General features: G+C 39.6%; 1 protein-coding gene and 1 pseudogene across 3 annotated transcripts in view; one reads left to right on the forward strand and one right to left on the reverse strand.

Moving 5' to 3' along the window:
* Ano4 (anoctamin 4) overlaps nucleotides 1-14,357 on the reverse strand; it is a 341,279-nt gene that overhangs the window by 93,784 nt on the left and 233,138 nt on the right. For all 3 annotated transcript variants that reach the window (XM_048357392.1, XM_048357385.1, XM_048357401.1), the window contains one exon: nucleotides 2,324-2,455. In XM_048357392.1, the coding sequence (XP_048213349.1) occupies nucleotides 2,324-2,455 (132 nt within the window). The remainder of the gene's footprint in view (nucleotides 1-2,323; nucleotides 2,456-14,357) is intronic.
* On the forward strand, nucleotides 3,243-6,853 carry LOC125356206 (annotated as a pseudogene).

Here is a 14,357-nt window from a genome sequence, read left to right on the forward strand (position 1 = left end):
TATTAATTTAATTTTTCATCTCCTAGACACATGACAGAACTAATGATGAGCTAGAACTCCCACTGAGGTCTGTTTCTTAGGTTTTCTTTGTACCAGTTGTCTTGTCTTGTCCTCTCTTTGTCCCAGATGTCTTGTCTTGTTTTAAAAATCTCACTTCTACTGATAAGTCTCCTCTTTCAATCAATAATGCTAGGTCCTCCTCACACCCCATAACTCTACTCACAGAAATATTCACAGAAAACGACTTGTGGTTTCTCAAACCCACTATCCTATTTTCTGCCTTTGTTCTTTCATGGATAGCTCTCTCATGGACATCTTTTATCTCTTACCTGAGCAAATCTTATCCTTATAGACCCTACTTCGTGATTAACTAGCATTGAACTAGTGATCACAAAGCACTAATCTCTAGCACTAATTCTTCTGTGAAGTTATATCCATCATATTGTTCATAATTACTTAAGACAGTCTGGATCACTAGGCTGGAGCCAAGATTGTCTAGTATTTATCTTCCTATTCTCTGCACTCAGATAATGCCTGGTAAGAAGTGGATACTGAATTATGACCAGTGAACTCAGTGAACGAATACCCACAGTATCATAAAGGCTTCTTAAATATGCAAAAAAGGTAGTTGAATGTTTCTAGTCCCTTATCTTTCACTTGTTAAGTTTTTAAAAAAAAACTTTAAAAATACAATTTTCTCCTCTAGTCTGAGGAAATCCTGATGGGTACTCTGTTGCTTCTAACTTCTATAACCACAGTGAGATTACTGTTCTAAAACAATATTAGGGACATAAGTGACATGAAAAGGACTTGTAGGATGCCTAACTACATTTTGCTATGCTGCTTTGAAATAAAACTCCAGTATATTATATACATCATTAGTCCATACATCCATCTATCTATCCATTCATTCGATCCATCCATCCATCATCCATCATCCATCCATTTATCCATCGGTTAATCTACCCACCTATCCACCCATCTATCCCTTATCCATCATCCATCAATTTACTCATCCATCCATCTACCTAATTATGATCCATCGATCATTCCAAAATGTTCAAACAGGCCCACACTGAATTAGACATTCTCTCAGGCAGGTGAGAAGCAAAGACAAAATCCTTATACAAAGCAGACTCCTCTCCTCTCTAGAAGCACTCAAAGCACAACTACCTGTCTAAAAAACTTTGAAAACCAACAACACCATCATGGAAACATGGAGCTTTCACTTATTTTTTTCCTCTTGAGAAAACACTCATAGATAGTGATATTCAATAAACACCGAATAACTCTTGTTTTATATTTTCCATGGCGATTTTACCTAGGACTGTGAGTTTCATGTATTAAATGTTCATGTAATATGGAATCCATGAAGATCCAAGTTTAGGCCGTTTCAGAAGCTTCCTGAGTTACTTCCCTTGCTTTAGCTCAATCTCTCTAACCATCATACATTTTGATGCATAGTGTCTATTCAATTTCTCTTCCCTTTTGCCCTTGAAGTTTAGGTGCTTTTCTGCTGATAAAACATATGCCCATCTTGCATTTCTTGCAACTTTTTGACAACTGACATTCGGTTTATTTTTTTCCTCAAAATTGGCAACCTATTTTTTTTTAATCTGTCATCTCTTTCCATCCATCAGGTAAATCATGTTTACTGAATTAATCACTCAAACTGGAGCAGAAAAGGCCAGGAATTCCAGAGTCTGACTGAGTATGAGGCTGGACTGAGCTGATTTATGCTCCCCTTTGGGAGGCTGTTTTCCTTGGTTGTTTACAATCGCTGGCATGTTTTTCTCTCCTACCACCTACCCTGCCTCCCACCAAATCATTTCTTGTCATTTCCAGAGCGCCAGAGTAAATTCTCTCTCACTTTTGCCATTCTTCATAGGCTCAGACAACTTTTCTTTTCTGCCCACATGTCAAAAGTGACAAATCACTGTTCTGAAACCGACAGATGAGTCAGTGAGTGAGCTGCCCTGTGAGAGGGCTTTTCCTGAGACAGCTTGGCAAGTTGCGAAAGGAAGACTGAGTGGCAAACTGAGAGGGACCACTTTCCTGTCTGGGCTCTTGAGCACAGTGAGTTGGCAGAGCCACAAAATGGAAGGAGCTTGAGTCTCTGAATCACCATGGAGAGGATCCTTCACCAAACATAGAAACGAAGAATTGTGTCATTTTTAAGCCAACGAGATTTAGGGACTGTAAAGAAACTTAACTTCCACTGCATAGAAACTCAAGACTCTTAAAAGGAAGGGTAATACACTCTTCTGGCTCTTCCGGGCTGCACATCCTTCGTAGGGCGGAGGCTTTATCAAGAAATACTCACTGATGGATCCTTTGCTGGCTGAAAGGGGCAGTGTAGCAGTCATTCTCCTCCAGGTCTGGCAGTGTCTCCTTGTCCAGCCTCATTGGCTTCTTAGGTAACCATCTCCGAAACCTGCTTATTTGTTTATCGATCCTGTGGTACATGGAAGGCAAGATCAAAAGGTACAGCATGTCAGCATTACCCGAAACACAGGAGGGACATCTCCACAGAGCTATAATAATGAGATGACACCCTCTGGGCATTCTATCTACCCTCACAGTCGCCCCCTTAGAGAGCTGACTCCCAGTGTTGTTTCAGTTTCATCAAGTGGCCTCTATATTATCATCTGTGAAATAGCTGGCATGAGTTCTATGTTCACCCACATGACAATAAATGACCAGTTGGCCGGGACAAGGCTGAGTGGCTTTGCAAAGGAAGATCCCTTAAAGTGGCAGAGGCCTTAACTCCTTATATTCTGTAGGTCCTAGAAATTAATTTCCAGTTTGGAAAAGCTCTGAGGTTAGAACAGAGTTCTGGCCAGGGTGTCCTACTGGACTGAGTATCACAGAGAACTGGAGCTATGCTTTGCTTCCTGCCTCATATACCTTCCCAGAACAGCCTCTGCACAAAACTGGACCTTTAGTTTTGAATAGTCTTTTTATCCAAGTCAGTTCCGTGGTTCTCACAGTTCAGGGGACTCATGACACTGGTGTTACTCTCTCCAGTGTACATAAGGTTGTCTAGCCAAGGGAAACATCAATGGCATTGGAGACATAGTTTAGAAGTCATGTTTGCTTCATTAGCTATGTCCTTATTCTCTCAGTTCTACTGACTTCTACTGAGGGACACTTCTAACTGACTTCAAACTGACCAGGTCTCAACTACTGACTACAGCAAACCATTAAGAGGACCAAAAACCATAGCAGATGTTTATGTGACTATGCCACCACAGGTATGTGAGGTAGCCCAAACAAGTACCATATGCTCATTTCACACTTTGCAAAAAGGGGTCCTAAAGGGTAATAATCCATCTCAGATTTTCTGGACACTTCTAAAGCCATGACCCAAGTGTATATTGGATATTACTAATTTGGGGATCACTGTATAGAAGAAAATGGGGATTGTGTCGAAGAGATAAGCAAATTCTTCTAGAGAAGAAAATATCTAAAATGCCTTCTCAGTCTATTATTCACTGAGAAACATGTCAATTTCAGTCATGTTTCATTCATTCCAATTTTAAATGTATGTAACAATGTATTATTTTCAGTGAATGTGACAGCTAGTTTTACATTTCAATTTGATTGAACTAAGGGGTTCCCCGATAGCTGGTAGGAATTTATTCTAGTTATGTCTCTTAAGTATGCTTCCAGAAGGGATTAGTGTTTGAATGGGTAGACAGAGTAAAGAAGTTAGTAGTTACAGTGTGGGGTGAGCATGAACTGAAGCAACTGAAGTGAATGAAGGATGAATTTCCTTTCTACTTAAGCTGGGATTCATCTTCTCTTCTCCTCAACATGCTAGTAATCCTGGCTCTCAGTCTTTAATACTTGGATTGGGACTTAGATCACTCCGTTTCCTAGCTTTCCTGCTTGTAGGCTGTGCCTCAAGGGCAGAATCTCTAGCATTGTCTCCATAGTTTCCATAATTTGTGAGCCCATTTTGTAAGTCCTTGCCTAAGTTGGAAAGCCAGATATGCAGGGGCATATCTCCAAGGGCAGGGGACAGTAGATGTACCAACTCAAGCAGAGAACATCTTTCCCCATCTTCCACTCTTTTTGGTTCTATTCAATCCCTCAATGGATTGGATGCTGGCTACAGGTGACAGTCAACTTCTTTACTCAGTCTGTCAGCTAATCTCTCCTGGAAACACTCTCATAGATATAGCTCCAAGTAATGTTTTTTCCAACTATCTGGGCATTCCTTGGCCCAGTCAACTGGACATAGGAGAATGAAGGAAAGTGCCTTTGTTATCACTTGCTTTGTTCTCAGTAGTATTCCAGTCTCACCAGGGCCTTAACTCTACCTGGTGGTGATTGTCCTTCTCAGAGTCCTTTCAACTTCCAAGTGGAATCTCATAGCTTCTCTAGGTCCCTCCTCTCAAAGATCTACCCTGCCCTCTCTTATCTAGTTACAGAGAAGTGAAGATTCTACTCAGGGTCATGAAGTCAGAAAATAATAGTAGACTGAAAGAGTCCAAAGCCCCAAGAAAGAGAAAAAAGTTCTCTTCTGCTCCATACTTTCCTTTCCTGGTCCTTCTCTCACCCTCACCATCTACTTAAAGATACTTAAATCATAGTTTAGATGAGGTGCCTCAGAGAAGGAGCATGACAGTGGTTGAGAACATAAACTCTGGGGATGGAGTAATTAGAATTAAACATTTTTTGTGGGACTTTGGGCTTTGCCTTAAGTTTCCTTATCTGTAAAGAAGGGAATGAATAAGACCCTCATATCACAGAGTTATGATGAGGAACCAATTAACACATGCCTAAAATCTTAAAAAAAAGTGTCTCACATATAGTAAGTTCTGACTTTAATTACTTCATTTTTTCCCTTTCTCAAAAATAGTAAAAATAAAAATTTGGGCCACCAGCTTAACATTTCCTTTTGCTTTTCAACTCAAAGACAGTTGTGTTTTCTCATCTCATCCCTGATCAATTGTCTAAGCTCAATGATTCAGTCTTTAAATGAACCCATAAGTTAGATTTTTCCATACCAAGCTGGTGGCCTTCCCTATAGCTCTTGGCACTATTTCATCTGATTGCCTTAAAACTCACTGGAGAAAGAGGACATTGGCACAAAGGTTTTCTGTAATAGAGCTTTTACCTCCCACACATCTCTAGTCTGTAGCACTAATCGGATTACATTTTTGCAGAACCTCGGCTCTGCGTGCAATGACTATGAATTCAATCCAGCTGGGTACAATGCTCAGCATGGATAAAAAACCAAATATGTCTGCAAAAAAAAATCAAGCCTAAGTACTTAGTGGGGATGAAGTGGTGGATTTTAACAGCCAGCTGTGGCACCACAATTTGAATGATATGGTAGAAATAGTGAAGAGAGAGAGTGTGTGTAATGAAAACGATTAATTGAAAAATGAAAGGGAAAAGAAGGAAATAGGAAGGAAACAGGGGAGAAGGCTACTTGACATGGCAAAAGGACACTGAGATTGTCACTGGAGTGCCTAGAACCTGCTTGTCAGCACTGTCAGTCACCTTCCTGGACCTAGTTTTCCAGAGGTACAAAATGAAGGAGCAGTAAGGAATGCCATCATTTTTGGCATCACCTTCCTGATTGCTAGTTTGGCTGAAATGATCATGAAAGATAGGGTGAATGAAATGCTATGAAGAAGCTTTTGAAGAAGCTTCCAGGTAGATAGCAAGCAATAGTAATCATTTCTTAAAGGCCAGAGGGCACTAATGTGAAAGTGACAGAAAGCAGATTTGGGCTTTTAAAACACTATAGTGGAAAAAAGACATTTTAAAAAATCTTGACAATAAAACTGCCAAGGTGTTATCATTTAAGGGATAATGAGGGTAAATGGTCCTTCTCTGGGGAACTAAAATGGATGGGGGAGACCAAGCATGATTCCTTCCTGCACGTCCATGAACCGGGCTTTTTACAGTGACAGATTCGCACACATTCAGACACAGCCAGCAGCTTGTGATCCCTTCTGGTTCGCAGGAATGCCCTCCCAAAGATGTCCAGCCTCTGATACTTGGAGCTTGTGAATAGCACAAGGGATGGAAATGCATCCTGGGTTACTCAGAGGGGTTCCCAGTTAGCCAGATAGGTCCTCTAAAAGCACAGCGATTTCTCTGGTTGGAAGCAGGGGAAATGGAACAGAAAGGAAGGTCAGAGAAATTCAGAATAGAGAGCAAGGATTTGATCCACTAGGCTGTGGCTGGCTTTGATGATGAGAAGATCAAGAAGCCAGGGAACGCAGTCAGTACTTGGAAACTGAGAGTGGCTTTTGAACAATAGCCAGTATATGCACACAATGCACTTTTATTCATCTGTTAGAAAGAATGATATTGTACCATTCATAAAGAAATGGAAAAATGTGTGTGAAGTAAGTCAGGCCCAGAGAGACAAAGGAAGCATGTTTTCCCTCATATGTGGAAGCTAGATTTAGCTGATAAACTTGTAACTAAAATACCTTGGGTGCAAGTGTATGCAAATATATTAAGTGAAACATTGTAGATTCAAAGGAGAACTCAATTTGTGTAATTCCTTAGAAAGACAAAGTTAGAGTTCAAGAAAATAAATACCAGGAAGCCAGTACTTGAAAGGTCCTACAAAATTAAGAATCAAATCGAATAGAATATTAAGAAGGGAAGGAGCACTCAACCATCCCGGAGCCAGTTAGCGGTCCTCATTTGCTGGAGCCACCAGGCCTCCAGCCTTTTACTCAAGAAGAATGATAAACCAGACATGTCTGAAGTAGAAAAGTTTGACTGATCAAAGTTGAAGAAAACTAATACTGAGCAAAAAAACACCCTTCCCTCAAAGGAAACTATCCAGCAAGAGAAGGAGTCTATCCAAACATCCTAAAATGGGGACATCCTCTCAAGAGCAAGCTTGGGAGGCTTGTTTTTGTAAAGCAATGTGTAGCAATTTGAGGCACCTGCAGATGGTTTCCCCAAGTTTCCTTAAATTTGTTTTTAAATTGAAATTCCAGACAGCAGATGCACAATAATCTCACTATTGATGACCCTTGTGTGGAACAGAGCAAGCCAGTTTTAACCTAGTAGGTGCCTTCATTGCTTATAATCATTAAAAAGTTGAATGCTAAAAAAAAAAAGATGGGAAGGAGTGCAGAGGGGAGAGATGGGTGAGAATGTTAAAAGGGATGACATTGATTAAGATACGATATTCATAGACTGCTTTGTTAAATGGCAACTCCTTTGTACAACTACTTGAAAATAACAATAATAATGATAATAATAAAAGAAGTTGAAACTTCTGAGCTGGAATAGTCAGCAACCTCTAAAGCAAATTCTCTCCAAAAGTTTCCAGAGAAGAGTGCAAGGGCTAGCAATGCCTTGATTTCAGCTTTGGAAGATTCGAAGCACAGATCAATAAAGTCCTCTCCCCAGGGCTTCTGAATTACAGAAACAGGATAATAAGTGTGTGCTGTTTTGTACAGCTTAGTTTGTGGTAACATGTTCTGACTGAAACAGGCCACTGATACAATTCTTAAGACAGTCTTGGTCCAATCTTCTCCTCCCTAAAGGAGTGGCCATGTGTAGCCAAGCTCCCATGGGACCAAGTGTGCCCAAGTCTGCCCGTGAACCGGTGTGTTCCCACTTCTCAAGTAAGAGACTCCAAGAACGAGAGCCTACGTCCCCATGGCGGGGACAGGATGAGTGGGTGTTCCTATGGGCCACTTTTCACAAAACCTTCCTATCTCTGTGTGCCACAATCAGATGCCACTGAGGATCTCCTTCAACTACATAAAGAAGAAAACGCATAACACAAAAGTCATTAGCCTGGAAAGCAGGAGGCTCAGTTGAGCCTGCTTCTTGATTCTGTATTCAGTATTTTCTCCTAACTTATGCTGGTACTGGGGCTTGAACTCAGGCCTCATGCTCTCATTGGCCCTTTTTACTCAAGACTGGAGCTCTACTGTTTGAGTCATGCCTCCACTTCTGGCTTTTTATTCGTTAACTGGGGATAAGTGACTCATGGACTTTTCTGCCTGGACTGGCTTTGAAGCATGATTCTTAGATCTCAGCCTCCTGAGTGCTAGGATTCCAGGCATGAGCCATCTGTCCTGAGCTAATATGCTATTTAGATAATCCTTGTTGGTGGTGATTTGGGTATTACTATCTTGGGTATGAATATCATTCTAAAAATAACTTAATGAAGAGCATTTCATTTTACAGCAAGTGGAAAAAAGTCTTCCATACACCTGGATGGATTTTTGAGTCAGCTAGAAATGGAGTCATAGTCTAGTGGCAAAGGTGACAAGTTGTAATGCTGGGCAAGTGACTAAACCTCTCTGAGCTGATAGTGCCAATCACAAAAGGCAGCATGAGGATCAAACACAGAGATGAGGATCTAGCACTTGCATCAGGCCTTAGATGCCCCAAGGGCTCAATTAAACAATGGCTTCAAGGATAAAGAAAATGATGATCATCCCGTTTGGAAGAGCTATGGCAAGTTCTACATAATTTAAACAATAATGGATTGGATCCATCCCTCTGCCTTGCTACTCCTCTTACTTTTGTTATTCTGATACAGGGCATGGCAGTGATAGCAATTCCAGCAACCTGTGTGAGCCTGGGCAAATCCACCACCCTGTGATGACTCAGGTCTATCACTTCTGAAGAGAAGGAGAGGAGGGTGTGAGTTCCTGGGGAAGCTGGGAAGGATAAACGAAGCAACATGCATGAAACACTACTATTATCATCGTACTCTTGACTCTCATTCTTATTTGTCCAAGAGGATTTTTTTAATAGATTCTTCCCTAAACTAGTGATTAATTTGTAATTCTTTGACATTTGCTTCTTTGTAACTCAACCATTCTATAATGAATGCTGACTATATTCCAAGAGGAAAAAAAAACAACCAAGAAAATAATGATGACAGTGATAAGGAATATGCATGTAGAGTTCTCATCTTAGCAGAAATTCAAAAGCTGTGATTATCGCTTGTGTATTGAGGCCATTGATCCCATGTTACATCTAATAAACATCCTTAAACAGGCAATTGTGAAATTTACCTTGGTATATTTAAGCCACAAAACTAACCAGAAAGCATCCCACGTGGCTCTTGGAAGAGTGAAGCTTACTTCATAATGTTTCCATTGGCAGAATGCATTGGCTTAGTGATTTAGCATTGATTTTGGTTGGATACACTGCCATTTTCCTCTATTTATGCTATTTACTGAGCAAAATATCTCTACAAAACACACTGGCAAATCAGTGAAGAGAAGATATATCATTCATATGGGAATTGCTGGCCTTGACTTGTCAAATTAATATCCTAGGCGAATTCCTTTATGGAAGGTTATTCTGGTGGTAAGTTTGGGTTCCCCTCAAAACAATGGTTTGTGGCCGGTGAGGTTGTAGAAGTACAGCTGGGAAAAGCTGGCAAGGCAGCCCAGAAAACGGGAACACACATCACTTCTGCCATGGTTTCCCAAAGTTCTGCTTGACCCCGTTACTCTCTATCCCCTTGGTTGTAAAGGAGAAAGAATCCTATTCACCTTAGGAATGGTGATGATTAGAAAAGACCACAGGCAAAGGCCCTTATTGTCACCAGACCCTTACAAAGTTTACCTGTGCACATGGATTCAACTTGGCATATTCACTGAGGAACTTCTCCAAACCCCAGGGCAGTTGGCATTAATGACAACTTGATCAGATTGAATTAAATGACCACAGGCCTACTTTAGAGACTTGTTTTCCCACAGATCAGAATGTCCTAGCATCATGTTTCTAAAGGATTACATTTGCAGAAAAGGCTTGTCTTAGAGGGACCCTACAGATAAGCTTTAGGGTGGTGGTATTATTTATTTTCCCCAATGAGGCAGCACAGAGCCCTCTGAGGCAGCAAACAAAGCCCTCTTGATCTAGTTAACAGACAACACAGGCTTAGATTTCTTTTTCCTTTTCTTAGAGCCAAGTCCTCTGTATTTGCAGCCTCTGCCTGGAGAGGAATTAAAGATGTTTGGAAACTAATTTGATACTTTTAGGTCACAAGATTTCTATTTGGGGCATAGCCTAAATACTTTATAAAAGAATCCCAAGGCTTTGGAACATCTATGGATATTAATTTTTAAAAATGAGGATGGGAAAAATACAAGCTCTGTTGTCATTATATCCTAATCTGATACGACTATGATGTACAAAATATACAGTGGAACAGAATCTAGTTTTCACTCTGCAAAGTATCACAGAGAATAAAGTCAGGCCAAATACTTGCGATGGAGTGGAGAGAAAAGAAATGAGTAATAATGAGTTTAGCTATAGGCCACCCAAAATAATCAGATTTGCTACTTTTTAATCTTATCTTCTTCAGGCTATTTTTGTACAGTTTTGTGATGGCAAATAAACAAAGGCAGAAGAAAGATAATAAATTCTCCTTTTTTTATTGAGGAAGTAATTTCTAATACTTGTAAGCCAATTCAGAGATAAGAGCCGAAGTAGTGTTTAATAGACCAAGCAGATGAATAAAAAGAACATTTCTTCCAAAAATATGAATCTGAATTCCATGAGTGTACTTTATGGGAGCTGGGTGACTTCTTGAAATAAAGGCATTTAAGAAACAATGTTTTCGTTCCCTGACTGTTCAAGACTTTTTGAAATTTTTATTAATTTATTTTCTCCTTAAAGAAGACAGGTGCTCATGGGATTGGGGGGAGGGTTGGAGAATGCTTCCATGGATTAATGAAACTAAATATAATTTATATAGAAGAAATTAAGAGCTAAATTAAACAGCCATATTCAGCCTGAGAGGAGAGTTTGAGGATGCTGAGGCAGAATGGTTCATGACTGTCAAAAGCACAAGTGAAAGATGCTTGAATTTCACAACTGACTGTAGAAACGTGGACATGCTTCATTATTAGGATTGGCCTGTCCTGAGATGAAGTGTAGAATAAAAACAGATACAATATTTTCTACTTAGCTATATTTTAAATTCACACTGGGCATTAGACACCATCAATCCAATGGTGTCTAAAACAGAATGCTTCATAGTTAAAAAAAATAATGAAGACTATGGGAGCGGGTAGCTTATGCCTGGTACTAGCTACTCAGGGGTCTGAGATGTGAGAACCAAAGCTTGAAGCCAGTGTAGGTAGAAAAGCCAGAATTGGAGGTGTGGCTCATGTGGTAAAGTGCCACCCATGAATGAAAGAGCCAAGCAAAAACGTGAAGCCCAGTGTCGGCATACACACACTGCATACTATTTTCAGAATGCTATTTTAAGTTGTAAACCACTATTGGGACTTCTATTTCCTTTATTTGGGCACAGAGTCTTCTAATCTTTTCCACTGCCTAATTTCTTCCACGGCTGTGATTTATGCACTTTAAAAAGCAGTAACTATCTCAGGATTCTTGTTTACCAAGTGGTTCTTCTAGCTTTGGAAACAAGAACCTACCAAGCCCTGTTTTTCATTCAAAACATCTCCTCTGCACAAATAGAGAACATATGATGGATTTTCTGTGTCCACCAGCCTTCTCTACTTTCCTCCTGTTGACTTTTATCCTACACCTCATCCTCTCTTCCTCCTCTTCTGTCATGAAACTTACCAAGAGGGCAGTAAGTGCTTATTGCTTCTGATTCACCAGAACTTCTTCCTTTCTCCACCAGTTTTGCAGTTAAGTTTGGGATGCGTTATATTCTATGGACATAGATCACAAAATGTGGACTGGTAACATTAGCATCAGCACCACTTGGGCTCTTGAAATGCAACTTATCAGCCTATACCTTAGACTCACAGAATCAAACCCTGAAGATATCCCATGATCTTGAAGCACATTTGAAAACTGCTATATTCCACAGAGTCTACTGTGATGGAAATTATCAACAACTTCTAAATATCTTAAATGTACTCTGAAGTTTCACCATTCATGAGTAGCTGAACAATGTTCATGCTTTCAGAAACTCATTCCCTGGGCCTTTGACACTACCAATCCTCCATTCTTCCATTCTCAAAATGCTACTTTTTGTCTATCTCCCATCTCCTCCTGCTCCCTTATAAGGATTTTCCAAAGAATTCTCTGGCCTTTATTTCTTCATTCTGTAAATTATTTCCTAGGAAAAACCATACACTATCATGAGTAAGGTCATGACTTCTATGCTACTGATCTCCAGAATAGACTCTCCAACTTTGTCACTTGACTGTCTTAAGTTCCAAAGACTGCCTGAACATTCCAAATACTTAATGTGCATTATTATACAATATTATCAAAAGTAAAATCAACATCTTCCTCATCACACTTGTACTTCTGTTGAATTTTTAGTCTTCTCTTACCTTCAACAATATTTCCCTAATTCCTCAGATATGAAAGCCTCTTTTTCCCAACTCTTAGTTTCCAAAAATTCAAGAAGTGATCAACCTATTGGCTTATATTTTCCTCATCTATCTCACATACTTTTTTTGGTCTGTAGATTATTAGATTTTGTCTGTCCAGGGGGAACAACTATGACCAAAGTATAAAAATTAGAGAGTGAGATTATGACTTAAAGCAGATGACCAGACGGAATAGAGATACTGCTGTTTCCATTGCTTGTTCAAACATAGACTGACTGACCAAAGAGCAGAGGGTTAAGTGTCTAATAACTAGCTGGACTTGCCAACATTATCCCTCAGTCAATCTTGAGTTTAGTGTTGCGTTTTCCCAGCACTTTCTTTCAAATCTTCTTCAACTATCCCTTCTTCATGGTTGAGCACTTTATGCAGACCTTTTGTCCTGTGTGGCTTCCTTTTCTCTCCACTCCTCTTCACACATATGTATGGAGATTCATTAGTTCATTCATCCCACCTAATACATGCTGGTTTCACCAATATAGAATCATATGTACTATGCCTGCCTTCAAATACCACCTGGGTGGGGAGATGGAGATTCACATCTTTGATTACAGAACAGGGTGAAGGAGTGAAGAGTTATCAATGAGAGCACAAAGAAGAAGAATTTAACATGGTCTAAAAGCCCAACTTTGCGGAGTGGGTTTTGAGCACTAACTAGGTATTACATTGGTATCTACTTGAGAAGCGATCATCTAATAGAAGCACCACTTGCAAAGACAGATAAATCCAAGTGAGTGTCATGTGTTTGGAAACCATGAGTGGCTCAATGTAGATGGAACCAAGAGTGATCCAAAGGAAGGGACAGTTGAAGGCAGTCTTTCAAAAGTGATATCTAAGCTAAGTCTTTCAACTTATTTTTGATGGGACATGATTGGATTTGCTACTTAGTAATGAAGAGGGAATAACAGGGGCAGGAAGATCATTTGATGTAAAATAGACAAGAGATAATGAGATTACAGTAAGGTAAAAGCAGCAGGAATGAAGAACACCAAGAGGATTCTGGAAGTTTCCATGGGACAGCGTCTGCAGAACTTGAGAGTTTGATTAGATGAGAAGAGGCAACATTGAGAGTGACCCCCAAGGTTACTTACATGACTATGGAAGCAATGGAGCCAATGCCTGTCTAGGTTATAAAAATGGAGACCACATGGTGTATAAATTGACTATAAATGGCTAAACAGAACTTGTCAGAAAAGTAGTGGACTAGCCATTAGAGGAAAGAAAAAAGAGAGAGAGGAGATGGCTAAAAATCCAGAAAGTGAAAGGGAACAATATGTGTTGAGTGACATAAAGTTATCCTTACAAAAATCACCAACAGATACCATTTATGAACACTAACATATATGAGGCACTAATCTTTGCATCAACCCCACAGGGAAGAAATTAATATCTTCATTTTTAAAAATATGGAAACTTAGATTCAAGGAAGTGAATTAAGTTGCCCACATCATCCTATACCAACATAGATTTTATGTTTAAAGAACATGATCTTCCTACATATATTATTATACTGAATGAAGAGTACTTGGAAAATTTGGGTAAGGGTAAGACCTATTCTCTATACTTTCTAAAGTTTGGAATATATTTCATTCAACAGATTGAAACACTATCATGTGTCGATTTGATGTTAGTACTGTATCATTAAAGTTGGAAGGAATTTATATCTTCACCTAGTGTTTCCTTTGGCTTTAACTTTAGTTTTTATGTCCCATATCTACAGTTAATTGAATCCTTATTTTAACAGGAATATTTATCTGTCATACAGACAAATGGTTTCCAAATCATGACTCCATGCAGGACTAGCAACATTGCCTCAGGTAGGAACCTGCTGGCAATAAAAGTACTCCAGTTCCACTACAAAACTACTTAAACAGAAACTCTGGGTAGGGGCCCGGGGAGCTAGAAATCTATGTTTTAACAGCACTATAGATGATTCTGATGCTGGTTGAAGTTTGAGGACTATTAACATAAGCTGAAGTGTTACAATTTATTGAAGGAGATCAAACTGTGGCAAGG

Source organism: Perognathus longimembris, chromosome 1 (assembly GCF_023159225.1).
Source record: "Perognathus longimembris pacificus isolate PPM17 chromosome 1, ASM2315922v1, whole genome shotgun sequence".
NCBI lineage: Eukaryota > Metazoa > Chordata > Mammalia > Rodentia > Heteromyidae > Perognathus > Perognathus longimembris.